At 48.3% G+C, this 27,027-nt stretch overlaps 1 protein-coding gene across 8 annotated transcripts in view; it reads left to right on the forward strand.

Moving 5' to 3' along the window:
- LOC122539534 (cyclin-dependent kinase-like 2) overlaps nt 1–27,027 on the forward strand; it is a 63,112-nt gene that overhangs the window by 23,545 nt on the left and 12,540 nt on the right. For 5 of the 8 annotated variants that reach the window (XR_015753296.1, XM_087979878.1, XM_087979877.1 and 2 more), the window contains 6 exons: nt 232–344; nt 4,424–4,563; nt 7,331–7,419; nt 10,459–10,588; nt 13,897–14,243; nt 15,000–15,093. Coding sequence is in view for 6 of the 8 variants with exons in the window: in XM_087979878.1 (XP_087836004.1) it covers nt 232–344; nt 4,424–4,563; nt 7,331–7,419; nt 10,459–10,588; nt 13,897–14,243; nt 15,000–15,093 (913 nt within the window). In the remaining 2 variants the exon portion in view is untranslated. The remainder of the gene's footprint in view (nt 1–231; nt 345–4,423; nt 4,564–7,330; nt 7,420–10,458; nt 10,589–13,896; nt 14,244–14,999; nt 15,094–27,027) is intronic. The other 3 variants (XR_015753297.1, XM_087979881.1, XM_087979882.1) reach the window with 2 other exon arrangements.

A 27,027-nucleotide genomic window follows, 5' to 3' on the forward strand; every position in this document is an offset into this window, starting at 1 on the left:
ACCTTGGAACATACAGCAGGTACAGTGTAACATGCGTCAGAGGAATGTTATCCACACTGGTCGGGAAAACAGGATGGCAGAGTACTTTTTAAATGGTAATAGACTGGGAAAGTTGATGAAGGAAGCGTGCTAAATATCTCTGTACACCAGTCACTGAACTCAAACAGGGAGAAGCAAGTGGATAGGAAGGTAAAGATTATGTGTAAATGTCCTGGCCGTTCTCTCCTCCAGGCCTGTCGATGTGTGGGCTGTTGGTTGCCTGGTGATGGAGATGTTGACTGGAGAACCACTGTTTCCCGGAGATTCCGAGATTGATCAATTGTTTCACATCATCAGGTGTGTCGGTGAGTCCACTCTCTGAGGAATGGAACCAGCCCTCTCATCCTGTCTCTTCATTCTGTTACAGAGTGTCATTAAAACAATCTGACAATTCATTTCCTAGAACATCACTTTCAGAGAGTCATAGCGTCATTCAGTATAGAAACAGACCCTTTGGTGATATTTAATATACTTTTGGTCCATTCTTAGGAATCACTGGCTGGGCCCAGCATTTACTGCCTATCCCTAGTTGCCCCTTGAGAAGGTGGGGGTGAGCTGCCTTCTTGACCCGCTGCAGTCCATGTGCTGTAGGAAGACCCACAATGCTCTTAGGGAGGGAATTCCAGGATTCTGACCCAGTGACACTGAAGGAACAGCGATATATTTCCAAGTCAGGATGGTGAGTGGCTCGGAGGGAACTTTCAGGGGGTGGTGTTCCCATGTATCTGCTGCTCTTATCCTTCAAGTTGGAAGTGGTCATTTGAAAAGTGCTGTCTGAGGATCTTTGGTGAATTTCTGCAGTGCATCTTGTAGATAATACACACTGCTGCTACTCAGTGACGGTGGTGGAGGGAGTGGATGTTTGTGGATGTGGCGCCAATCAAGCGGCTACTTTGTCCTGGTTGTTGTTGAGCTTCTTGAGTGTTGTTGGAGCTGCCCCCATCCAGGCAAGTGGGGAGTATTCCATCAGACTCCTGACTTGTACCTTGTCGCTGGTGGACAGGCTTTGGGGATTCATGAGGTGAGTTACTTGCCACAATATTCCTAGCCTCTGACCTGCTGTTGTAGCCACTATATTTGAGTGGTGAGTCCAGTTCAGTTTCTGGTCAATAGTAACCCCCCAGGATGTTGATAATAGGGGATTCAGTGATGGTAATGTCATCGAATGTTAAGATGCAGTGGTTAAATTGTCTCTTATTGGAGATGGTCATTGTCTGACAGTTGTGAGGTGTGAATGTTACTTACCACTTGTCAACCCAAGCCTGGATATTGTCCAGATTTTGCTGCATTTGAATACGGACTGCTTCAGTATCTGAGGAGCTGCAAATGGTGCTGAACATTGTGCAATCATCGGTAAGCATCCCCACTTCTGATCTTACGATGGAGAGAAGGTCATTGATGAAGCAGCTAAAGATGGTTGGGCCTGGGACATTACCCTGAGGGACTCCTGCAGAGATGTCCTGGAGCTGAGATGACTGACCTCCAACAACCATCTTCCTGTGTGTCAGGTACTGCCTCCTGAGCTTTCCCTGATTTCTCATGGGGCAGTTTTGCCACACTCAGCTGTTTTAGTGTCAAGGACGCTCGATTTCAAATCAGTTGACAGTAAGAGTTGGGCTGGAGGAGGGGTTTTGGTGGATGTGTGAGGCAGTCACCAGTCAGTGACCACAGGAAGTGACCACAGGAAGTAGCTCGGAGATGTGAGATGGATGGAGCCCCTAGTTCCATCAGGAAGAGTGTGATAATGTGCTGGAGTACAGATTGCAGCAGGTTGACTCTGCTGAATTGGTTGGTAGTAAATCGTTTCCATTTAGCTGTGATGGAGCTACACAGCTAAAGGAAGCATAGTCAGGAGCAGCACTCTGTATGTGGTCTTCACATTGAACTGCAGCTGGTACAGGGACAGCCTTGAAGCTGCTCATATTCTTCACTCACTCACTCACTCACTCACACACTCACTCACTCACTCACTCACTCACTCACTCACTCACACAGCCAAAGCCAAATTTCAATTCCCGTCTCTACACACTATCCATCCCACCCAGAAGATACTCAGCGCAGTGTGGACAGGAATGTTCACCCTCAGCTGCTATTCACAGTTTGGCAGCTGTAAGTGAACAATGGGTGATGTTAGAGATTGGGTCGTTAGACTGTATTAAAGTTGCATTAGCCTTTACCACCGTCTGTTGCCATGGAGACAGAAACACAGAACTTTAAGAAATCCATTTCATGCCAACATTTGGCAGGAGCGATGGATTCCAGGGTCTCTGTGATAATCATTTGTAGCCATTTGAAATGTATCCAGTTTTTTAGAAGAAAGATTTCCATTTGTTTAGGATTAGACCCAGTGATCCAGTCGGTTTCTTAGTGGAGAGCTGGAAATATTGACACTCCAAATACAATTGTGCTCTTTTAATTTGCTTCCTGAACTGTGACTCAGCTTCCATCAGGTGAATTGGAGGCTTGTGACTTTCCATTAATTATTTACTCACTTTGCTGTTTGTTATTCCAAGAGTGAATGATGATATTTATGTTTTAGTGTTAACCATGAGTCCCAGTACATTACCACCTCACTGATTCTAGGATTCAGAGTTAAAGACAGCTGTACTCTCGAATGTTCAGTCTTAGGCTCCTCAGATCTTCAGTAATCATGTCCATTGTTCACTTCATTCAAACCAATAGAGTGTGCATTTCTGTAGAACCTATTAAATCCTCAGGTCATCCCAAAGTGTCATACAGCCAATGAAATACATTCAATGTGGCCCTGCTGATATAATGGTGAGGTAATGGCCTTCTGGTATTATCTCTTGGACCCAGATAACATTCCAGGGACCTGAGTTCAAATCCTGCCATGGGAGATGGTGGAATTTGAATTCAATAAATGTTTGGAATGATGAGTTTCATGATGATCAGAAACCATCTGGTTCACTAGTGTCCTTCAGGGATGGAAACTGTCATCCTTACCTGGTCTGGCCTACATGTGACTCCAGACCCATAGCAATGTGGTTGACTCTTAACTGCCCTCTGGGCAATTAGGGATGGGGCAATAAATGCTGACCTGGCCAGTTATGCCCTCATCCTGTGAATGAATAAAAGAAAAACAAAATGTAAGAAAATCAATAGCAATTAAATAATAAGCAGATGATCTGCTCTTGGACTGAGCTGACAAGAGTCCTTGATCACACACTCTGGTGAGATCACACAGTCACCAATCTCGTGAGAGTTTCACTTTAACTCAGCCACACACCTCCTGGAGGATTCTTTTCTTAAAAATGAATTTTAAAAAACACCTGTTGAGAGATGTTAAAGCACCCCAGGGGAGCAGGCAGCCTTGAAACCCTGGTCTCCTGTATCAAAATCACTGCCGCTTCCGAGATCAGACAGAATCAGACGGGTGTGGCTGGAGGTGAGAGCCCCGTTTATACACTAGATACAATTACTGAATTACTTCACAACAGTTTATTCCCCCAAGTATTTAACATCCTGTAAGAGCTAAAAATCAACAGCAGGGAGTTCTCCCCAGAATCTGTCAATTGTTGCTTCCAAAGTGGATCCAAAGCCCAGGTGATTGGTTATTCATTCACTGCTGTTTGGGGACCTTCCTGTGCATAGATTTGTTGTCTTGGTGGGGGCCTAGATTGCAGCAATAAGTAACTAATGTGAATTAAAAATTGGCCACAACGCACATTAGAGCGCCCAGGGATTGTAAAAGATGATAATGAAATTCTAGCTCTTCCTTCAATCACCTCGAGGTCATGGAGATATTGCTCAGACCTACCCCTCCCCCTCAGCCAGCTCCCTCTTCACAAACACTGGGGCAGAGGGAAGTCGATATTTTCAGGGGAATTCCCTGTCATTTCCTGAAGAAGAGTTACATCTGAGATGTTGACTCCTTCACCTCCTGACGCTGCCTGGCTTGCTGTGTTCTTCCTGCCTCCTGCCTGGTCTGCCTTGGATTCCAGCATCTGTAGTCTTTTTGTCACTTCCCGACAGAAAGCTCATCAGGAAGTCAGGGTTATCGTGTGGTTGACCTTCCTGCCTGAGATTGCAGTTGAATGTCCATGTGGAGACTGCTACAGTCAGAACTCAGTCGACAGAGTGAGCTGCTGTCTGTCTGTCTGTCCGTCTGTCCATCCTCACACATTGCTGCAGATAACAAAACATTCCCAAAAAAAGGGGACAATCCTTAGAAACACCTGCTCCGAGACAGCTTGGAAAATCAGAGATCGTCAGGTTTTATTGCAGTAAGTAAATCCCACTAACCTCTTAATGGGAAGCTCAGGGTAATTGTCACCATTTTACTCTCTGATTCCCCTCGATTTTCAGCATGCATTGTCATGAATGAGCTTCTTTGGATCTTTACCATCCATTTTTTCTGCCTTAGGTAATTTAATCCCGAGACATAAGGACCTTTTCCACAAGAATCCTCTCTTCACTGGACTGCAGCTGCCTGTCATCAAAAGAATTGAACTGCTTCCAACCCACTATCCCCACATTCCCTGCCTGGTGTTTGATTTGGTAAAGGTGTGTGTGATTGTGTTCGAATGAGCACAACAGAGCAATGTCTCATCGTTAACAGCACAAGTAACCTTTTAACCTTTCCGACAGTGGATGGTAAGGAAGGCAAATAGAATTTTGCCATTTTACTGCTAAAGGAATAGAGTATGAAGATAGATAATTGTTGCTGCCAAACTGTATAAGACATTAAAACATAGAACAGTACAGGCCCTTCGGCCCTCAATGTTGTGCCAACCCTTTATCCTACTCTAAGATAAAACTAACCTACATACCCTTCACTGTACTATCTTCCACCTGCCTATCCAAGAGTCGTTTTAGTCAGACTGCATCTGAAATATTGTATACAATTGTGGTCATCCTACTTGAGGAGGGATGTTCTGAAATATACTTCTGAGGAAGGGTCACTGGACCTGAACCTTTAGCTCTGCTTTCTCTCCACAGATGCTGCCGGACCTGCTGAGTTTCTCCAGCAATTCCTGATTTTGTTTCTAATTTCTAGCATTGGATTAGATTGGATTCCATACAGTGTGGGAACAGGCCCTTCAGCCCAACAAGTCCACACCAATCCTCCGAAGAGCAACCTGCCCAGAACCATTCCCCTACATTTACCCCTGACTAATGCACCTAACACTATGGGCAATTTAGCATGGCCAGTTCACCTGACTTGCACATCATTGGACTGTGGGAAGAAACTAGAGCACCCGGAGGAAACCCACGCAGACACGGGGAGAATGTGCAAACTCCACGCAGACAGTTGCCTGTGACTGGAATTGAACCGGGGTCCCTGGTGCTGTGAGGCAGCAGCGCTAACCACTGAGCCACCGTGCTGCCACAAGTTTGTTGGGGTCTTTTTTGATGTATTTGTATTGGAGGAAGCTCAGAGGAGGTACACTAGCTGGTTGCAATAAAACCATTCTAGATTTCCTCCACTGAGATGAGGGGTATGTCTTTTTCAGAGAGATTGAGCAGGTCAGGCCTATACTAAGAATGAGAGGAGATCTATTGAGGGATATAAGATGCAAAAAGGGGTTGACAGAGGATGTTCCCCCTTGTGGGGTAATCTAAAACAAGAAGCCACAGTTTGAGGATTAGGGGTATAGTAGATTTAAACCAGAGATGAGGAGAAATTACTCCTCTCATGAATCTGTGGAATTCACTCCCCCAGAATGTAATGGATGCTGGGACATGGAGTAAATTAAAGGAGGACTTTGACAGATTTTTAATTAGTAATGGGTTGGACAGTGGGCAATAAAGTGGAGTTGAGGCTAAGATGAGATCAACCATTAAATGGCAGGACAGGCTCAAGGGGCTGATGGCCTACTCCTGCTCCTAGCTCTTATGTTATTAGGATGTGTCTGAGGTGTGAGGAGTGTATTCTCTCCAGTGCCATCCCTCTGTTGTGGAGGCGCTGGTGTTGGACTGGGGTGCACAAAAATCAGAAATCACGTGACACCAGGTTATAGTCCAACAGGTTGATTTGAAAGCACAAGCTTCAGAGCACACCCCTTCATCAGGTGAAGTACACAACAGCTAGAGCTTAGAGATTTCACCTGATGAAGGGTCAGCGCTCTGAAAGCTTGTAGTTTCAAATAAACCTGTTGAACTGTAACCTGATGTTGTGTGATTTCTGACATTGTTCCTCTGCTGGCCACAGCAGGAAATGCAGAGATTTTACTCCGTTTCTGGTAAGTCCAACTTTACATGAGGTTCAGAAGGAAAAGAACCAGGCTGTCCTTAAACCAGGTTTCTTCCATACGTGAAAGAACACGTATTATTAAAGCTTGGCAAAGCTGATTAGCACACAGCACTTTTCTGCATCTTTATCATTGTTCTCTCCCATTCCAAACTTTTCTGATTTACTGTTTGTCTCTCTCTATCCCTGACCTGACTCTTATTCACCCAATTTGCTCCTCTGCCAGACCTCAGTTTATATCTCAATCTTTTCAATCTCATTGGTTGTGGTGATTGTTAGTCCCATCACTCACTGAGATGCTACATCCCTCCCGGGGAGCTCCAAGCTGTTAACAGCTCACACACCCAGGCACTTACACCAGCAAGGAGAAAGTGAGGTCTGCAGATGCTGGAGATCAAAGTTGAAACTTTATTGCTGGAACAGCACAGCAGGTCAGGCAGCATCCAGGGAACAGGAGATTCGACGTTTCGGGCACAGGCCCTTCTTCAGGAACTTACACCAGCAACAAAACCAGCCTTTAACCTGAAGGGGAAGAGCTCAGTGTGTCTCGAATGAGGGGTCACTGCTTAAACATTAAAGGTGACCCAGTTAAAACAGAGATGAGATGAAATGCTGTCTCTCATGGAGGATGATGAGCCTTTGGTAACTCTCTTTCTGAAAGCTACTGAAAAGCAAAGTCTTGGAGTATTTTTTCAATCAATGTGTCAGGGAGTTAGGGAGTTGGTGTGGAAGGTTATTGGTGTTAGGCGGGAATGAGGAGTGATCAGGTTTTCCAAAATGGTGTGGTAGGTTTGAGGGGCTGAATGACCTATTTCCACTTCTAGTTCCTGAGCTGTACTGTCTGTACCTCATTACGATCAGGTCTGTGTGCCAATCCCGTGACCAGAGTAACCAGCATCAATGAAATAGTTTGGTTTTCAATTGACTTGAAGAGTTATTTGCTTCATCTGGTGGGAGATGTGGTTTCACCCAAGCGATTTTAAAAAGACAAATGAGTTTACTGTTTGAGGTAAAACTGAATCTTCACAATGTGTGGATTGTGCAGTTTAAATCATTCCTAACGGTGGTTGTATTTTCCAGAAATGTTTGCAGATAGACCCTGAGAAAAGGCCCTCCTGTGCAGAGTTGCTGCAACACAATTATTTCACGGCTGATGGTTTCTCTGAAAGGTGAAGTGATACAAAATAAAGATGATTTTGTGTTTATTGAGGGGGAGGCATGGCCTAGTGGTATTATTGTTAGACTATTAATCCAGAGAGCCAGGTGATGTTCTGGGGACTCAGCTGTGAATCCTGCCATGACACTTGGTGGAATTTGACTTCAAAAGCAAGCTGGAATTAAGAGTCTAATAATGACCATGAATCCGTTGTTGATTGTTGGAAAAACACACCAAACAACCCCACTGCCCTGTGGCTGAACACTTTAACTCCCCTGCCACTCCGCCAAGGACATGCAAGTCCTGGGCCTCTTCCATCGCCAAACCCTTACCACCCAACACCTGAAGGAAGAACACCTCATTTTCTGCCTTGGGACCCTCCAACCACACAGAATAAATGTTGGTTTCACAAGTTTCCTCATTTTCCCTCCCCCACCTTATCCCAGATCCAACCCTCCAACTTGGCATCACCCTCTTGTACTGACCTACCTGTCTATCTTCCTTCCCACCTATCCGCTTCACCCTCTGCTCCGACCTATCACTATCATACCCACCTCCACCTGCCTAACGCCTTCCCAGTTACCTTTGCCCCACCCCCACCCCCCCCCCCCCCCTCCCATTTATCACTCAGCCCCCTTGGGCCACCCCATCATTCCTGATGAAGAGTTTATGTCTGAAACGTCGATTTTCCTGCTTCTCGGATGCTGCCTGACCTGCTGTGCTTTTCCAGCACCACACTCTCGACTCTGATCCCCAGCATCTGCAGGCCTCACTTTCTCCCTGTTGGAAAAGCCCATCTGGTGCACTAATGTCCCTTGGGGAAGGAATCTGCCCTCCTTGCCTGTTATGACCTAAATGTGAATCCAGACCCACAGGAACTTGTTGACTCTCAAATGCCCTGTGGGCAATTAGGGATGGGCAATAAATACTGGCCTGGCCAGTGACACCCTCATCCTGTGAATGAATTTTAAAAAAATTTCAAGGGGCCCAAGTTCAAAACCTGCCGCAGCAGGAGGTGGAATTTAAATTAAATTTCAAAAATAATAATCTGGAAATAAGAATGTAGTAATAATGATGAAACCATTGCCAGTTGCTGGGAAAACCCCAAGTTATTCACTAATGTCCTTCAGGTCATTTTCACCTGGTCTGGCCTACATGTGACTCTAGACCCACAAGCAATGGGGTTGATTCTCAGCTGCCCTCTGACCTAGCCAAACAAGTCACTCGGTTGTATCAATCACGGCAAATATTTTGTGTTTATATTCCAGAGACTCCAGGAAGTTTCAGGAAATTTTAAAAAGTCTGGCAGAAAATCAGGGATGGGGGAGCCACGAAAGATGTTGTGTTCATTTCACCTCATTTAAACAGCTCTCAGTTTTAATCTGCACCAAACCAACGCTGGAGTGAAAATCCTCCAATCAGATGATGAGAAACCTGCTTTGTTTTCCTGATTGGTTGTAGGAAGGATGATAGGAGAAAGTGAGGACTGCAGGAATTTCCCACCGACCTTGGGCCCTGCAGCCAGAATCACAATGTCTGATCATTGTGAGCAGCCTCAGTGTTTTCACGCAGCTGTGTTCAGGGTGTGAGCTTGAATCGAAACAAAAGGACAGGAGCAGCCATTCAGCCTGTTGTCCCTGTTACACCCTTCAGTCAGATTGTAACTGAACTCCACCTCCCTCCCCAGGGCCCCAACAAACTCGTAATCCCCTCTCACAACAAAGCTCTGTCCGTTTTCAGGTGGACTCCCAGTCGAAGCAGCCTTTGTGGACACTGTGAGCCACAGATTCACACTCCCCTTTGTCTGAGAGAGGGACAGCACCCTAGAGTGGTCCGGCTCCCCACCCTGCTCAGATAAAACAGTTTCTCTCTGTTGATCTTATTAAATCATTTAATCACTATAAACATCTTGACTAGCTTGTGGGCTCTTGTAGTACAGTGGTAGTGTCCCTACCCCTGTGTCAGGGGATCCAGGCACTCACCTCACCTGTTCTAGAGGTGTACTATTACAGCACTGAACAGATATTTTTCTAACCAACCTGTTCAGTGGTATCATTACACTACCACCGCTCCATCACAACCCTAACATCTCTGAACAAAGAACTGCGGATGCTGTAAATCAGAAACAAAATCAGAAGTTGCTGGAAAAGCTCAGCAGATCTGGTAGCATCGAGGCAGAGAAATCAAAGTTAACGTTTCACGTTCTGAGGAAGGGTCACACGACCAGAAACGTTAACTTTGATTTCTCTGCCTCGATGCTGCCAGACCTGCTGAGCTTTTTCAGCAACTTCTGATTTTGTCACATCTCTGAACATGTTGGTTAGAAAATATTGAAACACCTTGACTCAATCATCCCTTAATCTTCCATAACTGAGGGAATACAAAGCTATCCACCATCATATTCCTGAGTAATTTGACCTGGTTATATCTGGTGTTGGTCTCGATAAGATGTAGACAATGGGCAGTCCACTTTAAATCCCTCTGTTCAGTCTCCATTAACCTTATACATTCACTGGAGAAGTGAGTGACCAAGTTGCTGTTAGCTTCGACCCACAGTCAGAATTGTTTGTGACTGAACTGCCTTGCTAATGGACATTACCTGCACTACCACTCTAACTTGCATTTATGTAGCACCTTTTGACATGACAAAATGACACCCTCTGCACCACAGGAGCTTTACTGTGTGGAAGGCACTATAAAAAAAAACTTGTTGTTGTTATATCATTCTCAATACTTCAAGGATAACTAAGGGATAAGTATTGCTCAGGACATCAGAGAAAATTGCCCCGTTGTATCTCGAAGTTGTGCCATGAGAGTGTTTCAACACATTAGCCAGGCCCTTTGGTTTAATGTCTGATTGAAATGGGTGAGGGAGGGAAACCATTCTGAAGGATATGTCGATGGGGTCAGGCTGGAAGATGGTTGGAGATGGCTTGTATAGCACCTGCACACAGGGAGTTGGGCTGAATGGCCTGTTTCTCTGCTGCAAAATCTCTGTAATTTATGAAGAAGAGTTTGAACTAACTTGGTTTGAACTTGTATCTATCACTAGGTTTACCAAGGAGCTCCGTACTCACTGTTTGAAGGACATGATAGATAATCGCCCACGATACAAGAGGTCAAAAATGACCCAGAACCACCTGGAAGAACTATTGGACGACCAGAAAAGGTCAATGACAAAGGTGGGTCAGTAACCAGCGAAGGAACTGTGTGAGCATCAACCTTAAATCTTCAATTAAACCAATCTGAGCCACTGAAAAAGACCACCATCAACCCAGCAGATTCTCAAGGCATGGAGAGGGTGGGGCTATTGTAATACTACAGCCCTCCCCCTCACAACACACCAGTGTTTGTCAGCACAGGGTGGAGACAATATACAGGAAATTGCCGAGCAGCCAATCCCAAACCTGCCCTCAGACACTCCCTCACCCCCCCCACCGCAGACACACACTGATCCACAGAACTCTGACAGTGAGGAAGCTGACCATTCAGCCCATCATTACTGCCCCAGTTCTATTCCTTTGGACCAACCTCCAGCATTTCCCCACACCCCTGTGCGGCATAACTCTCCAAATCACATCCAATAATCAGTGTCCCACCAACCTTCCAGCACAGGAATATAATAACCTCATATATAAACCCTCAACAATAATCCTATAATAACCTCATATATAAACCCTCATCAATAACTCTATAATAACCTCATATATAAACCCGCATCAATAATCCTATAATAACATAGAACAGTACAGCACAGAACAGGCCCTTCAGCCCACGATGTTGTACCGACCACTGATCCTCATGTATGCACCCTCATATTTCTGTGACCATATGCATGTCCAGCAGTCTCTTAAATGTTCCCAATGACCCTGCTTCCACAGCTGCTGCTGGCAACACATTCCATGCTCTCACAACTCTCTGTGTAAAGAACCCGCCTCTGACATCCCCTCTATACTTTCCTCCAACCAGCTTAGTCATTTCTGCCCTGGGAAATAGTCTCTGGCTATCGACTCTATCTATGCCTCTCATTATCTTGTATACCTCAATTAGGTCCCCTCTCCTCCTCCTTTTCTCCAATGATAAAAGTCCGAGCTCAGTCAACCTCCCTTCATAAGATAAGCCCTCCAGTCCAGACAGCATCCTGGTAAACCTCCTCTGAACCCTCTCCAAAGCATCCACATCTTTCCTATAATAGGGTGGCCAGAACTGGACGCAGTATTCCAAGTGCGGTCTAACCAAAGTTTTATAGAGCTGCAACAAGATCTCATGACTCTTAAACTCAATTCCCCTGTTAATGAAAACCAAAACACCAAATGCTTTCTTAACAACCCTGTCCACTTGGGTGGCCATTTTAAGGGATCTATGTACCTGCACCCCAAGATCCCTCTGTTCCTCCACACTGCCAAGAATCCTATCCTTAATCCTGTACTCAGCTTTCAAATTCGACCTTCCAAAATGCATCACCTCGCATTTATCCAGGTTAAACTCCATCTGCTACCTCTCAGCCCATCTCTGCATCCTGTCAATGTCCCGCTGCATCCTACAACAGCCCTCTTTACTGTCAACGACACCTCCAACCTTTGTGTCGTCTGCAAACTTGCTGACCCATCCTTCAATCCCCTCATCCAAGTCAATAATAAAAATTACAAACAGTAGAGGCCCAAGGACAGAGCCCTATAGAACACCACTCACCACAGACTTCCTGGCAGAATATTTTCCTTCTACTACCACTCGCTGTCTTCTGTTGGCCAGCCAATTCTGTATCCAGACAGCTATGTTCCCTTATATCCCATTCCTCCTGACCTTCTGAATGAGCCTACCATGGGGAACCTTATCAAATGCCTTGCTGAAGTCATATATAAACCCACATCGATAATCCTACATATATAAACCTCATATTTTTAATCCTCATATATAAACCCACATCAATAACTCTATAATAACCTCATATATAAACCATCATCAATAATCCTATAATGACCTCATATATAAACCCTCATCAATAACTCTATAATAACCTCATATATAAACCTCACAGCGCCGGAGACCCGGGTTCAATTCCCGCCTCAGGCGACTGACTGTGTGGAGTTTGCACGTTCTCCCCGTGTCTGCGTGGGTTTCCTCCGGGTGCTCCGGTTTCCTCCCACAGTCCAAAGATGTGCAGGTCAGGTGAATTGGCCACGCTAAATTGCCCGTAGTGTTAGGTAAGGGGTAAATGTAGGGGTATGGGTGGGTTGCGCTTCGGTGGGTCGGTGTGGACTTGTTGGGCCGAAGGGCCTGTTTCCACACTGTAATGTAATCTAATCTAATAAACACATCAGGGAGAGGGACATAATGGAATATGCTGATTGGCTGAGATGGGGCTGATGTGATTGGAGTCAAATATCTCAAAACCAATTTTAATGGATCATTCGAAAGGGTAATATTAATGGGATGACGTTTGCATGCAGGGTGACTATGAGCCTACCAGCTCTTGCGGATATTAAAGAGAAAATTGGACTATAGAGAAACGTGGATTCAGGAGATTATTTTCTGAATTCCCAAAGGAGTCACTATCATCAACCGGTCTCTATATTAGTGAGTTTTGAGAAGATTTGTAGCTCAGGTTGATGTAGGTTTGCTCGCTGAGCTGGAAGGTTCATTTTCAGACATTTCGTCACCATACTAGGTAACATCTTCAGTGAGCTTCCAGATGAAGCACTGATGGTATAGCTGCTTTCTATTTCTGTGTTTGGGTTTCCTTGACTTGACAATATCATTTCCTACGGCGATGTCATTTCCTCTGGTGGCATCATTTCCTGTTCTTTTTCTCCGGTGAGTGGTAAATGGGATCCAAGTCAATGTGTTTGTTGATAGAGTTCCGGTTGGAATGCCATGCTTATAGGAATTCTCGTGGGTGTCTCTGGTTTGTCCCAGTAAGCATGTGTATTCATACATGTGAACGACTGTATTCACAGAGTAATGAGACCAGAATAAATAGGAGTGAAGTGAGACCATTCGGCCCATTGAGTATGCTCCACCATTCAATCATATCGTGACTGATCTGATCATCCTCAACTCCACTTTAGTATCTTTTCCCAATAACCCTTGATTCCCTTCTGCACTAAGGAACCTCATTGATTTATGACTGCCCATCCCAGACCCTAACCACTGCCTCCCCCACACTCTCAGACAGTCCATTCCAGAGTGAAATCTGTTTCTCTTCAGGTCACTGTTCCGTCTTTTGCCAATTTCCTGGAACACGTTCCCTCTTAGTTCTTGATCCTTTCACCAAGAACAGTTTTTTCTTCCATTACCGCAATCACACCTTGTCACACCCCCCTCCTGTTTCCACGGTGAACAGTCTGGGCCTGTCCCATCGATCCAGGTGAGTGAAGATCCTGATCCTTGGAGCCACCTTGGTGACAGTGTTTTGCGCTGGTTTTGTTTGTCTATGTCTGATAGAGGCAGATGGATGGATAGGTGGAATAACTGAAGGATGTTTTTACAGATTCTTGGAAAACAAGAGGAACATGTTGACCCAAGCAGCAGGGAGGATAAACCTGATGGTAAACTACCCAAAGCAAGAATCTCACACATGGTATTGGAGAAAGCTGACCGATTGGAGAGAGTGCTGAGTGACTCCTGTGAGAATCTGGTTAATATTGGCAGCTCCCAGGGCTTATCGTCAAGTAAGGTCGTGTCTCAAGACCCAAGCCAAGAGCACAAGTCCAGCTCTGATCGTCCAAAGTCACCAGCCAGCACCAATATTCCTCCAATCACTCCGGCCACTTCCATCCTCACCTGCAGCACCCTCCTGAGCTCTGGGATCGACCTGTCTGACCAACACCGCTTCGTGTGAGTCCAATCGCACACACACAACCCTCTGAGATTGTTCACAAGTTTCATTTGCAGCTGAAATAGGGAAACAGATGGAGGTTTCCCTCTCAAACTCTCAGTTAGAACTTTCTGACGTGCCCCAGTGAGATCCGGCGTTGTCCAACCCAGCTCAGCCCTCCATTAGAAACACACACTGGGGCTCGGTCTCAATGTGAGGAATGATGTCGAGGAGCCAGTGTTGGACTGGGGTGGGCACAGTGAAAAATCACACAGCACCATATTATAGTCCAACCGATCTCTTTGGAAGCACTAGCTTTCGGAGCATTTCATCAGGTTGTTGAAGGAGCGTCGCTCCGAAAGCTAGTGCTTCCAAATAAACCTGCTGGACTATAACCTGGTATCGTGTGATTTTTAAGTTAAATGTGAGAGACAGTGCAGGGCAGGTGCAAGTGATTCAATGGCCTGTTGTCTGTGACTGCCCCTTGCTTTATTGAAACCAAGCAGGAGAGAGATGGAAATAACTGGGAATACTGTGACTTCCCAGGATCGGAAGTGAAGACAGCAAGTGTCAGAGAATCCTGGCAGGTCACTGTGGAGAGGGATGGTGCAGGAGATAAGAAGCTGCAAATTCACTGAGAATTTCAGACTGAACCCCATTGCGAACGCACCCTGGAGTTCAGGTCACAGTCTGATAGGTCATTGTGACAGGGGTTACTGATGGGCAATGCTGTATCATTCAAACACAAACTGGGATCTCCCCTTCCCCTCCCCCAGGGTTCAGAACAAGATGAAGAAACAAGTGAACCCTGTGAGAAAGCTGCCCCAGCCTCCGGCACCCAATCTCTTCAGCCTCTGTTTAAGCACCAAGGTAGGTTCAACTCAATCCAGGCACTCAGTCAGTCTTGGGGGGGGGGAGGGGAATGTCTTCAAATCCCCAGAACTGTCCTAATCCTACAAGTACCGGACTCTCCCCGATCTCACTGACCGCCCTCCAACTGACTGGCCATTTCAGCTGCACCCACATCGCAGTGGGTCTGGAGTCACGTGTAGGCCAGACTGGGTAAGGACGGCAGATTTCCTGCCCCAAAGGGCATTGGTGAAGCAGCTGGGTTTGAACAGCAATCGATGGTTGTTTCATCACTAGGACAAGATTTTAATTCATTACGTATCCCTCCCATGGGCGGCTGTGATTGGATTTGAACCCATTCCCTGAGAGCATTATCTCAGAATCACTGAACCATCATCACAGCATTGTCCCAGCAGCCGCCACCATTTTCCTAAGCACCAGCCCCTATTATCCTCCTCAGCCAATTTCCTGGACACTACACTCTGCACCCCCCTCCCGAAAGCCCCCTCCTTCCCCCTCTCTCTCCCTGCCCTAAAAACATTCCTGAAAATCTTACTACTTTTATTTAGCAATTGACTGTCAATCCCAATATCTATGTTACTGGCTCCGTGTCAAGCTCAGACTCCCAGGAAGTTGCTATATGAAGGAAGGTTGTTGTTGTCAGCTGTATACCTATGCACTGAAATCCCTGCCTCCCGTTCACTGTGTTGTGTCAATAAGAGAGTAAACAGCTCAGTGTTTCTGCTGCACAGACAGAGCCCCTTTCTGGGATTGTTAACGGATAAATCTGTGTAAAGACTGAGCTTTCATTGACTCACTCTGCCTGTTCCAGACACTAACAGGCAGGGTCTTACAGTCACACATATGGTCGAGGTACGAAATGAATATTTTGCTTCAGTCTTTACCAAATTAGAAGATGATGATAATAATGGCCCAGTTGAATATGAGGGTGCTGAGCAATTGAGCAGGATAGTGATAAAGAATGGGAGGTTATAAAGGCTGGCAGCACACCAGGTAGAGACATCTCCAGGCTCAGACGGGATATATCCAAGATTGCTGAGAGAGGCTAGCGAGCAAATCACATTGACATCAATTTTCCAGGCCTGACTGAACACAGGATTAATCCCAGGGAACTGGAGGATTGCAAATGGGACAACTTTATTTAAGAAAAAGGATAAAAGGTAACCCAGGAAACTGTCAGCTTGATGTCAATACAGCAGCTGGAAAACTGATGAAGGCCATAATACAGGATGGTACACTCAGAGAAAAGTTGAAACTTTATTGCTGGAACAGCACAGCAGGTCAGGCAGCATCTAGGGAACAGAAGATTCGACGTTTCGGGCACATGCCCTTCTTCAGGAATGAGCAGAGAGTGTTCAGCAGGAGAAGATAAAAGGTAGGGAGGAGGGACTTGGAGGAGGGGCGTTGGAAATGTGATAGGTGGAAAGAGGTCAAGGTGAAGGTGATAGGTCGGAGTAGGGTGGAGGCGGAGAGGTCAAGAAGAAGACTGCAGGTCAGGAAGGCGGTGCCGGGCTGGAGGGATTCGGCTGAGACAAGGTGGGGGGAGGGGGGATGAAGAAACTGGTGAAGTCCAAGTTCATCCCCTGTGGTTGGAGGGTTCCCAGTCGGAAGATAAGACGCTCCTCCTCCGACCGTCGCGTTGTTGTGGTTTGGCGGTGGATGAGTCCAATGACCTGCATATCCTCGGTGGAGTGGGAGGGGGAGTTGAAATGCTGTGCTACAGGGTGATTGGGTTGGTTCGTCCGGGTGGCCCAGAGGTGCTCTCTGAATCGCTCCGCAAGTAGGCGGCCTGTCTCCCCAATATAGAGGAGGCCACACCGGCTGCAGCGGATGCAGTAGATGATGTGGGTGGAGGTGCAGGTGAATCTGTGGCGGATATGGAAGTTTCCTTTGGGGCCTTGGAGAGAAGTGAGGGGGGAGGTGTGGGCGCAAGTGTTGCACCTCCTGCGGTTGCAAGGGAAGGTGCCGGGAGTGGAGGTTGGGTCGGTGGGGGGTATGGATCTGACAAGGGAGTCGCGGAGGGAGTGGTCTCTACGGAAAGCTGATAGAGGAGGGGAGGGAAATATATCCTTGGTGGTGGGGTCCGTTTGGAGGTGGCGGAAGTGACGGCGGATGATGCGCTGTACATGGAGATTGGTGGGGTGGTAGGTGAGGACCAGTGGGGTTCTGTCCTGGTGGCGGTTGGAAGGGCGGGGCTCAAGGGCGGAGGAGCGGGAAGTGGAGGAGATGCGGTGGAGGGCATCGTCGATCACGTCGTGGGGGAAATTGCGGTCCTTGAAGAAGGAGGCCGTCTGTGTTGTGCGTATTTTGAACTGGTCCTCCTGGGAGCAGATGCGGCGGAGACGAAGGAATTGGGAGAATGGGATGGCGTTTTTACAGGGGGCGGGGTGGGAGGAGGTGTAGTCCAGGTAGCTGTGGGAGTCGGTCGGTTTGTAGTAGATGTCCGTGTTGATTCGGTCGCCTGAGATAGAAACAGAAAGGTCTAGGAAGGGGAGGGAGGAGTCCGAGACTGTCCAGGTGAATTTGAGGTCAGGGTGGAAGGTGTTGGTAAAGTGGATGAACTGTTCAACCTCCTCGTGGGAGCACGAGGTAGCGCCGATACAGTCATCAATGTAGCGGAGGAAAAGATGGGGGGTGGGGCCAGTGTAGTTGCGGAAGATGGATTGTTCCACATACCCTACGAAGAGGCAGGCATAGCTGGGGCCCATGCGGGTGCCCATGGCTACTCCTTTTGTTTGGAGAAAGTGGGAGGATTGGAAAGAAAAGTTGTTCAGGGTGAGGACCAGTTCAGTCAGTCGAAGGAGGGTGTCGGTGGAAGGGTACTGGGTGGTACGGCGGGAAAGGAAGAAGCGGAGTGCTTTGAGTCCTTCGTGATGGGGAATGGAGGTGTACAGGGACTGGATGTCCATGGTGAAGATGAGGCGTTGGGGACCGGGGAAGCGAAAATCATGGAGCAGGTGGAGGGCATGGGTGGTGTCACGGACGTAGGTGGGGAGTTCTTGGACTAATGGGGACAGGACCGTGTCAAGGTATGCGGAGATGAGTTCGGTGGGGCAGGAGCAGGCGGAGACAATGGGTCGGCCGGGGCAGTCAGGTTTGTGGATTTTGGGCAGGAGGTAGAAACGGGAGGTGCGGGGTTGTGGGACTATGAGGTTTGAGGCGGTGGATGGGAGGTCCCCTGAGGTGATGAGGTTATGGATGGTCTGGGAGATGATGGTTTGGTGGTGGGGGGTGGGGTCATGGTCAAGGGGGCAGTAGGAGGAGGTATCTGCGAGCTGGCGTTTGGCCTCAGCGGTGTAGAGGTCGGTGCACCAAACTACTACTGCGCCTCCCTTGTCAGCTGGTTTGAGCCCCGCCCCTCCAACCGCCACCAGGACAGAACCCCACTGGTCCTCACCTACCACCCCACCAATCTCCATGTACAGCGCATCATCCGCCGTCACTTCCGCCACCTCCAAACGGACCCCACCACCAAGGATATATTTCCCTCCCCTCCTCTATCAGCTTTCCGTAGAGACCACTCCCTCCGCGACTCCACACCCCCCACCAACCCAACCTCCACTCCCGGCACCTTCCCCTGCAACCGCAGGAGGTGCAACACTTGCGCCCACACCTCCCCCCTCACTTCTCTCCAAGGCCCCAAAGGAAACTTCCATATCCGCCACAGATTCACCTGCACCTCCACCCACATCATCTACTGCATCCGCTGCAGTGTGGCCTCCTCTATATTGGGGAGACAGGCCGCCTACTTGCGGAGCGATTCAGAGAGCACCTCTGGGCCACCCGGACGAACCAACCCAACCACCCTGTAGCACAGCATTTCAACTCCCCCTCCCACTCCACCGAGGATATGCAGGTCATTGGACTCATCCACCGCCAAACCACAACAACGCGACGGTCGGAGGAGGAGCGTCTTATCTTCCGACTGGGAACCCTCCAACCACAGGGGATGAACTTGGACTTCACCAGTTTCTTCATCCCCCCTCCCCCCACCTTGTCTCAGCCGAATCCCTCCAGCCCGGCACCGCCTTCCTGACCTGCAGTCTTCTTCTTGACCTCTCCGCCTCCACCCTACTCCGACCTATCACCTTCACCTTGACCTCTTTCCACCTATCACATTTCCAACGCCCCTCCTCCAAGTCCCTCCTCCCTACCTTTTATCTTCTCCTGCTGAACACTCTCTGCTCATTCCTGAAGAAGGGCCTGTGCCCGAAACGTCGAATCTCCTGTTCCCTAGATGCTGCCTGACCTGCTGTGCTGTTCCAGCAATAAAGTTTCAACTTTGATCTCCAGCGTCTGCAGACCTCACTTTCTCCACTCAGAGAAAAGGTACACTCAGAGAAAAACAAGTTAATACTAGACAGTCCACATGGCTTTGTGAAGGACAGGTCACGCTTGACAAATTTAATTGAGATCTTTGACAAGGTGACACAGATAGTGGATGAGGGTGGTGCTGTGGGGTGTTGTATATTGGAACATTCAGAAAGCATTTGATACAGTACCACATTGCAGGTTGTTGGCAAATTTGAAATGTTTGGGAGTGATGGGTCTTTGACAGCATGGATCAGAAGTTAGCTAGAAGGTAGGAGACAAGGGGGTGAGTACAGTTTGACATTTCTCAGACTGGGAACAAGCTGAAAGTGGTGTTCCCCAGGGATTGGTGCTTTTTCTGATTCACATGAATAATTTGGAGATGGGTGTTGAGGGAAAAGTCTCTAAATTTGCAGATGAGTCTAAGCTGGGGAGAATAGTAAATTGTGAGGATGATACGGAGAGATTTCAGAGGGACACTGACAATCTAGCCAAATGGGTAAACGCCTGACAGATGAGTTTCAATGGAGAGAATTGGAAGGTAATGCATTTTGTTAGAAGAAACACAGACAGACAATACACATTCAATGGTACAACTTGTGAGGGGAGTACAGGAGCAGAGGGACCTTGGGGTTCATGTACATAATTCTCTGCAGGTAGCCAGGCAAGGTGAATCAGTTGTTAGGAAGACTTATAGGATCCTTAGGTTTATAAATAGAGGCCTGGAGTAAAAAAGTAAAGAAATGGTGCTACATCTCTCCAAATCATTGGTCAGGCCACATTTGGAGTATTGTGTTTGGTTCCAGGCACCTTAGTTAAGGAAGGATTTTAAAGCCCTGAGAAAGTATAAAGGAGATTTACTAGAATCAGATCAAGAATGGAGGATTTTAGATACAAAGAAAGATGACAGAAATTGGGTTTATTCTCCTTGGAGCAGAGGTGACCTCATCAAGGTGTTCAAAATTATGAACAATTTTAACAGGGGAAGGAAGGATATTTGTTTCTACTGCGTATGTCAGTAACTAGGAAATCACCATTTCAAGATTGTCAACAATGAGAGCTAGGAGTGAGATGAGGAGGAATTTCTTTACTCAGAGAGTTGTTAGCATTTGGAATGCGCTGCCTGGAAGAGTAGTGGAGGCAGACTCCATAGGGGATTTCAAAAGACAGCTGAATAAAGATTGTAAAATGATGAAGTTAAAGGGCTACAGAGATAGGGCTCAAGAATGGGACTAATTTGGTAGTTCAATTTGTAGCTGGGACAGACACAATGGGTTGAATGGCCTCTTTCTGTACTATAAAATGCTGTTTAATTCTGGAGCGCCACAGGCCAGTTTACAATGTGGACTCTGCTGACACTTGCTGGTAAGATCCAGTATTGCATGTGTGGCTCTGAACCAGCATGTGCTGATGCTTTGTGATACTGTTCAGATTTAACTACCTCAACAACTTGCATTTATATATCACCTTTAACATTGCAGCAAAGCTTGAAATCCTGCTGGGAGGTTCTTTCACACTGTGAGTCACATAAGGAGAAATTGGAGCAGGTGTTCACAATCTGGGGTTAAAGAAGGAGATTTTATTGAGTATTGTGCTCGAGGAGAAAGAGAGGAGACACAGAAGGAAAAAGTGGGGGGTGCGGGGGTGCGGGGGGGGGGGGGGGGGGAGTGAGAGAGACAGAGACAGAGCGAGAGGGGGAGAGTGAGGCAGAAAGGTTTAAGGAGGGAATTGCAAAGCTTAGTTCAAGACGGCTGAGGACATGTCCATCTTGATTGAAATAAAGGGTGCACAAGAATTAGAGGAGGGAAGGGACAGGGATGTAGGGGCTGGAGGGGGTTACAGAGATAGGGAGGGGGTTTAGGGGCTGGAGGGGGTTACAGAGATAGGGAGGGGGTTTAGGGGCTGGAGGGGGTTACAGAGATAGGGAGGGGGTTTAGGGGCTGGAGGGGGTTACAGAGATAGGGAGGGGGTGTAGGGGCTGGAGGGGGTTACAGAGATAGGGAGGGGGTGTAGGGGCTGGAGGGGGTTACAGAGATAGGGAGGGGGTGTAGGGGCTGGAGGGGGTTACAGAGATAGGGAGGGGGTGTAGGGGCTGGAGGGGGTTACAGAGATAGGGAGGGGGGTGTAGGGGCTGGAGGAGGTGACAGAGATAGGGAGGGGTGTAGGGACTGGAGGGGGTTACAGAGATAGGGAGGGGGGTGTAGGGGCTGGAGGGGGTTACAGAGATAGGGAGGGGGTGTTGGGGCTGGAGGGGGTTACAGAGATAGGGAGGAGGTGTAGGGTCTGGAGGAGGTGACAGAGATAGGGAGGGGGTGTAGGGGCTGGAGGGGGTTACAGAGATAGGGAGGGGGTGTAGGGGCTGGAGGGGGTTACAGAGATAGGGAGGGGTGTAGAGGCTGGAGGGGGTTACAGAGATAGGGAGGGGGTGTAGGGTCTGGAGGAGGTGACAGAGATAGGGAAAGGAGTTGGAGTGTGTCGGGTTGTTAGATTTTTGAGTTCTGAAGATCTGGTGAGTTAATTTCCCACAACATTGTAGGAAACCTTACTGTGAATTGCCTCAGCCTTGAAGCTGCCAAATCCACTTTAAATGTGCAGAACATCACAGCATTCTCTGGATCTTTTTTTCAGATGAAATTCTTGTTCTCTTTTCAAAGCGATTGTTAGTTTGATAAATTACTGCTGTGAATGTGTTGCTGGAAAAGTGCAGCAGGTCAGGCAGCATCCAGGGAACAGTAGAATCGACGTTTCGGGCATAAGCCCTTCTTCAGGAATGAGGAAAGTTTGTCCAGCAGGCTAAGATAAAAGGTAGGGAGGAGGGACTTGGGGGAGAGGCGTCAGAAATGTGATAGGTGGAAAGAGGTCAAGGTGAGGGTGATAGGTCAGACTGGGGTGGGGGCGGAGAGGTCGGGAAGAAGATCTCAGGTTAGGAAGGCGGTGCTGAATTTGATGGATTTGACTGAGACAGGGTGGGGGGGAGGGGAAATGAGGAAACTGGTGAAATCCGAGTTCATCCCTTGTGGTTGGAGGGTTCCTAGCCGGAAGATGAGGCGTTCTTCCTCCAACCGTCGTTTTGTTGTGGTCTGTTGTTGTGGTCCGACACACTCCAACTCCTTTCCCTATCTCTGTCACCTCCTCCAGACCCTACACCCCCTCCCTATCTCTGTAACCCCCTCCAGCCTCTACACCCCTCCCTATCTCTGTAACCACCCCACCCCACCACCACCCCACCAATCTCCATGTACAGCGCATCATCCGCCATCATTTCCGCTACCTCCAAACGGACCCCACCACCAGGGATATATTTTCCTTCCCTCCCCTATTAGCATTCCGTAAAGACCACTCCCTCCGTGACTCCCTCGTCAGATCCACACCCCCCATCAACCCAACCTCCACTCCCGGCACCTTCCCCTGCAACCGCAGGAGGTGCAAGACTTGCGCCCACACCTCCCCCCTCACCTCCCTCCAAGGCCCCAAAGGAAACTTCCATATCCGCCACAGATTCACCTGCACCTCCATACATATCATCTATTGCACCCGATGTGACCTCCTCTATATTGGGGAGACAGGCCGGCTACTTGCGGAGTGTTTCAGAGAACACCTCTGGGACACCCGGACCAACCAACCCAACCACCCTGTAGCTCAACATTTCAATTCCCCCTCCCACTCCACCAAGGATATGCAGGTCTTTGGACTCCTCCATCGTCAGACCACAACAAAACGACGGTTGGAGGAAGAACGCCTCATCTTCCGGCTAGGAACCCTCCAACCACAAGGGATGAACTCGGATTTCACCAGTTTCCTCATTTCCCCTCCCCCCACCCTGTCTCAGTCAAATCCATCAAATTCAGCACCGCCTTCCTAACCTGCAATCTTCTTCCCGACCTCTCCGCCCCCACCCCAGTCTGACCTATCACTCTCACCTTGACCTCTTTCCACCTATCACATTTCCGACGCCCCTCCCCCAAGTCCCTCCTCCCTACCTTTTATCTTAGCCTGCTGGACAAACTTTCCTCATTCCTGAAGAAGGGCTTATGCCCGAAACGTCGATTCTCCTGTTCCCTGGATGCTGCCTGACCTGCTGCGCTTTTCCAGCAACACATTTCCAGCTCTAATCTCCAGCATCTGCAGACCTCACTTTCTCCTCAAATTACTGCTGTGGTCAGTCATTCTGGTGAGAGCGTTTCATGTTTGTTCAGGATGGGGCTACATATGCTGTACTTCATTCTGCCAGCAAGTGGCGCTGAAACCACAAATTATTGGGGATCTGGGAGACATAGTCCAGCAGATAAAGAGGCCCTTCAGCCCATCGTATGGACACTGCTCATCAAACACCTGTCTATTCTCATCCCTTTTTACAACATTTGGCCTTTTGTGTTATAGCATAAGAACTGCACATCTAAATCCTTCCTCAATGTGATGAGAGTTTCTGTCTCTCCCACCCCCACTGGCAGGCAGTTCCAGATTCCCCCCCCCCCCCCCCCCACACTCCCACCCCCGGGTGACAAAGGGTTCCCTCACATCCTCTTGAAACCTCCTGCCCCTTCCCTTATATCTGTGCCCCTAGTCATTTAACCCTCACCTATCTCTGACCCCCAGAATTCTGTCCCCCTCATCCTTCTGTGCTCTAAGGAAAATAACCCCGGCCTCTCTAGGCTCTGTCCACCGCTGAATCGCTCCATCCCAGGCAACATCCTGGGGAATCTCCTCCACACACCCTCCAGTGCAACCACATCCTTCCTATAGTGCGGATGCAGAATTGCACAGAGTGCTCCAGCTGTGTCCTAACGAGTGTTGTATACAGCTCCCTTATAACCTCCCTGCTCTTATATTCAATGTTCTGTCTAAGAAACTCAAGTGTCTTATAACCTTCTTAACCACCTTATCTACCTGTCCTGTAGTCTTCATGGATTTATGGACAGGTACACCTAGGGTCCTCTGATCCTTTTTACTTCCCAGGGTCCTCCCATTCAGTGTGTACTCCCTTGTCTTGTTAATGCTCCCAAGCGTTACCCTACTGTTTACAAGGGTCCCCATTCCCCTCGTAAGTGCCTGTACCTGGTCCTGTGGGCTGTAGCACTCTGATCCATCGCTGCTTGTAGTTAGAGCAGTGAAGCCTCTCCCAGTAGCACAGCCGGCAGTCCAGATCACCTGGCCAATCCCAGCTGAGGCCTCGAGGCGACCTCTCTGTTCTCCGGGTGGTGAATGGCCAAGGGGAAGTCAGTGTGGGTGGAGAACTCCCTCGCTCCATTTCCCCTCCTCCACCCGGGGGGGATCCTCTTCATGCGCTGTCCCTCCACCCCGACCCTCCTGTTGATGGAAACAGCTTCTCCCTGATACCCCGCAGGATTCTCACGCTCAATTAAATCCCCCGTTAGCCTCTGCTTTAAGAAAACTCGCAGCGACTTCAGTTTCTCCTTGTACCTAACCCACAGAGAAGGTTCACTCAGCTGACCCAGGGTACAGAGAGTCTGTTTTATGAGGAGAGGGTGAGCAGGCCAGGCCTGTACTCGTTGGGAGTTTAGAAGACGGAGAGGTGACCTTACTAAAACAGACAGGATTCAGAGAGGAACGTGACAGGGAGCTGTAGAGAGGCTGTTTCTCCTTGTGGGGGAGTCTAGGACCCGAGGGACATCAGCTCAGAGTAAGGGGTCACCCATTTCAGACAGAAATGAGGAGGAATTTCTTCCCTCCGAGGGTAGTGGGGGGGGGAGGGGGGTGCTGGGTCATTAACGAGAGAGACAGGACGTTAATCAGGAAGGGAATGAAAGGTTGTTGGGGAGAAAGGAGGAAAGTAGAGCGGCACGGTGGCACAGTGGTTAGCACTGCTGCCTCACAGCGCCTGAGACCCGGGTTCAATTCCCGCCTCAGGCGACTGACTGTGTGGAGTTTGCACATTCTCCCCGCGTCTGCGTGGGTTTCCTCCGGGTGCTCCGGTTTCCTCCCACAGTCCAAAGATGTGCAGGGTCAGGTGAATTGGCCATGCTAAATTGCTCGTAGTGTTAGGTTAGGGTTATGGGTGGGTTGCGCTTCGGCGGGTCGGTGTGGACTTGTTGGGCCGAAGGGCCTGTTTCCACACTGTAATGTAATAGGATTACCAGATCTGCCGTGATCTCATTGAAGGGCAGAGTAGACTCGATGGGCTGAATGGCCTACTTTGTGCTACTGCTTCCCATGGTGTAACCCTGAAATAATTCACTCCTAATACGGTTATCATTCACAGCTTGGGTCCCTGACCTCTGTGTAAAGCTATTGCTTCTGCCCACCCACCTGCTTCCTTTCACAGTTTTACCCCTTTACAGGAGTTAGCTGACATTACATCCCTCACAGGAATTGTATCTGAGTGATTAGATTGGATTCCCTACAGTGTGGGAACAGGCCCTTCAGCCCAACAAGTCCACACCAACCCTCTGAAGAACAACCCACCCAAACCCATTCCCCTACATTCATCCCTGACTAATGCACCTAACACTACGGGTAATTTAGCATGGCCAATTCACCTGACCTGCATATCTTTGGACTGTGGGAGGAAACCGATGCAGACACGGGGAGAATGTGCAAACTCCACACAGTCAGTCACCCGAGGCAGGAATTGAACCCAGGTCCCTGGCGCTGTGAGGCAGCAGTGCTAACCACTGAGCCACCGTGCCGTCCCAAATGAATCGGGTCATTTTGCACAAGTCAAGAAATATAGGCACGTCTGGGATTTCTCGCAACCCGGGATCTCTCGCAAGTCTGCTCAGTAGAAGACCCAGAGCGAGAATCATACCCCTAGACCAATGACTCACATCCCTCATGGGAATTGTCGTGAGTGAGTGTGTCTGTGTCTGTGTGTGTATGTGAGAGAGTGTGAGTGTTTGTGTGAGTGAGTTTATGTGTGTGTTTGTGTGTATGTGAGAGTGTGTGAGTGTTTATGTGTGTGTGTGAGGGTGAGTGTGTGTTTGTGAGAGAGTGTGTGTGTGTCTGTGTGAGAGAGTGTGTGTGAGAGAGAGTGTGAGAGTGTGTGTGAGTGAGTGAGAGAGTGTGTATGTGTGAGAGTAAGTGTGTGTGTATGTGTGAGTGTGAGAGAGTGTGTGTGTGTCTGTGAGTGTATGTGTGTGTGAGTGTGAGAATGTGTGTGTATATGTGTGAGTGTGAGAGTGTTTGTGTGAGTTTGAGTGAATGTGTGTTTGTGAGAGAGTGTGTTTGTGTGTGTGAGTCTGTGTGTATGTGAGAGAGAGAGTGTGTGTGTTGTGTGTGTGTGTTTGTGTGAGTGAGAGAGTGTGTGTGAGTGAGAGAGAGTGAGTGTGTGTGTGTGAGAGAGAGTGCGTGTGTGTGAGAGGGAGTGTGTGTGTGAGTTTGTGTGATTGTGTCAGTGAGTGTGAGTGTGTATATGTGAGTGTGTGAGTATATGTGTGAGTGAGTGTGTGTTTGAGTGTGTGTGAGTGTGAGAGTGTATATGTGAGTGTGTGTGAGTTGTGAGTGTGAGTGTCTATGTGAGTGTGTGTGTGTGTGGGTATGTGTGTGAGTGTGTGTGTGAGTGTGTGTGTGATGTGAGAGTGTATGTGTGTGAGTGAGAGTGTGTGTATGTGAGTGAATGTGTGTGTGTGTGTGTGAGTGTGTATGAGAGTGTGTGTGAATGTGTGA

Source organism: Chiloscyllium plagiosum, unplaced genomic scaffold, assembly GCF_037043375.1.
Source record: "Chiloscyllium plagiosum isolate Xiang-an unplaced genomic scaffold, Cpla_swu_hap1 HiC_scaffold_36, whole genome shotgun sequence".
Taxonomy (NCBI): domain Eukaryota; kingdom Metazoa; phylum Chordata; class Chondrichthyes; order Orectolobiformes; family Hemiscylliidae; genus Chiloscyllium; species Chiloscyllium plagiosum.